The sequence below is a fragment of the Phalaenopsis equestris genome, unplaced genomic scaffold (assembly GCF_001263595.1).
Source record: "Phalaenopsis equestris unplaced genomic scaffold, ASM126359v1 Scaffold000287, whole genome shotgun sequence".
Classification (NCBI taxonomy): domain Eukaryota; kingdom Viridiplantae; phylum Streptophyta; class Magnoliopsida; order Asparagales; family Orchidaceae; genus Phalaenopsis; species Phalaenopsis equestris.
In genome coordinates, this window is record NW_018164729.1 from 1,784,119 (window position 1) to 1,785,774 (window position 1,656).

At 45.0% G+C, this 1,656-nt stretch overlaps 1 protein-coding gene across 1 annotated transcript; it reads right to left on the reverse strand.

Moving 5' to 3' along the window:
- LOC110025065 (purine permease 3-like) lies at positions 1-1,650 on the reverse strand (the record flags this gene model as incomplete). Its single annotated transcript, XM_020725328.1, has 2 exons — positions 1-543; positions 1,054-1,650. Coding segments are annotated over 2 exons (933 nt in total), but the record flags the coding sequence as incomplete, so codon positions are not given.
- Between the last annotated feature and the right edge of the window lie 6 nt (positions 1,651-1,656).

A 1,656-nucleotide genomic window follows, 5' to 3' on the forward strand; every position in this document is an offset into this window, starting at 1 on the left:
TAACATTCAAAATATCAATCTTTAGAAGCCTTGAGTTATGTTTAGAATTATGACACCGAAGTTATATAAATGCAAATATCAAATTTCACATGTTAGATACATAGAAATTGAGTAAAGATAGACTTAAATTGCGAAAAAATATTATCTCAAGAGACACCTCTCCATTAGAATGCTGATGCATCAGTACTCCTGAGATAATATTTTTTCTTAAATTACAGTCAGAGCTGGAGTAGTTTGTTGTTCCTTCTTCTTCTGCTTCAGCTGTGTATACTCGCCATAAGAATAGGAAGCGAGGCCCCATAGAGAGAGAACTAGGGCAACCCCTTTCTCGCTGCTGAACTTCTCGTGCAAGAAGATGAACGCAAGAACTTCAATCACAGGGATCAATGCGGCTATGATGATGCCGGCGAGCAGAGTGTTGGCGCAGGAGATCACTCCCAGTGCGCCTACGAAGAAGCATTGAAAAAATATCACGGCCGCCATTAACACGAGATAGTACTTCGTCTCCCCCAGTCCATACTCTGCTGCTTCTCTTGGGATTGCCTGTAGAAGATGAAAGAGCTTTTAGTTATCTTCCAGTTACCCTCCCAATAATCTCGACTGTTACACTTCAATAATCTCCATGGGAGGTGGGCCCGATATATGACACATGACGATATATTACTGAAGTTGGCACGTGGTGCTGCATACGTGCTTCGTATGTAATAATTTCTCGAATAGCACGGTCCTCACATACACACACTGTGCTCAATATTTGTTTGTTTAAAGCTAACAAAAAAGTTCATTGTTCGTGAACAACTCATGTTCGATTTATTTGTTAAACAAATGAGCCGAACACGAATAAAATTTTTGTGCTTGATATATAAATAAGGCTCGAAATAATTATATATATATCTTTAATTTCGTGAACAACCCATCTTTAATTTGTTAAGCAAATGAGTCGAACAAGAATATATTAACAATATTTTTTAAAGAATTGTTAAACATGAACTGTGCCTAAACTTGGGCGTTTAATTATTATTAAGGAAGATAATTGAAACCGACAACCCCTACCTGAAAATCCTTGTTGAAAACCATCCCGATGGCGCAGAATCCAGTAGCAAAAAAGCCCATAACAAACTGCACTTCCATGAGCACGGTAAAAGTCACCGTCTCCCTCACAGCCATATCAAAAGCCAACTCCACCAACGGCAACATTAATCCGTACAGTACCGCCGCCCCAACCGTTAAAACAAACCCCTTCCAATACCCGGCGGCGCTCACCCCCGCAGGCCTATCGCCGCTAGCATGCAGAGCCAACATGGCGGCTCCAACGGTCAGCAACGCCACCGCGTTGACCGAAAAGGGGGTAAATTTCTGCTTCACGATGAAGAAAGCGAAGATCGCCGTGAAAGCGAGCTGGGCGGCGATGAGAACGGAGGAGGTGGAGACAGGGATAAAGTTGAGGCCGTATGAGTAGAGGAAGTTGTCGAAACCGGAGATGATTCCGATAACGGAGGAGGCGAGGAGGAGGGGGGGAGTGAGGTGGAAGACAGGGGTGGAGGGGTTGTAATGGCGGCGGCGGAGATAGGAGAGGGAGAGAGGGATGAGGATGAGGGGGAAACCGGCGGGTTCGAGGGAGGAGGGGAGCCATTGGCGGGGGGCGGCCGGGGGGGG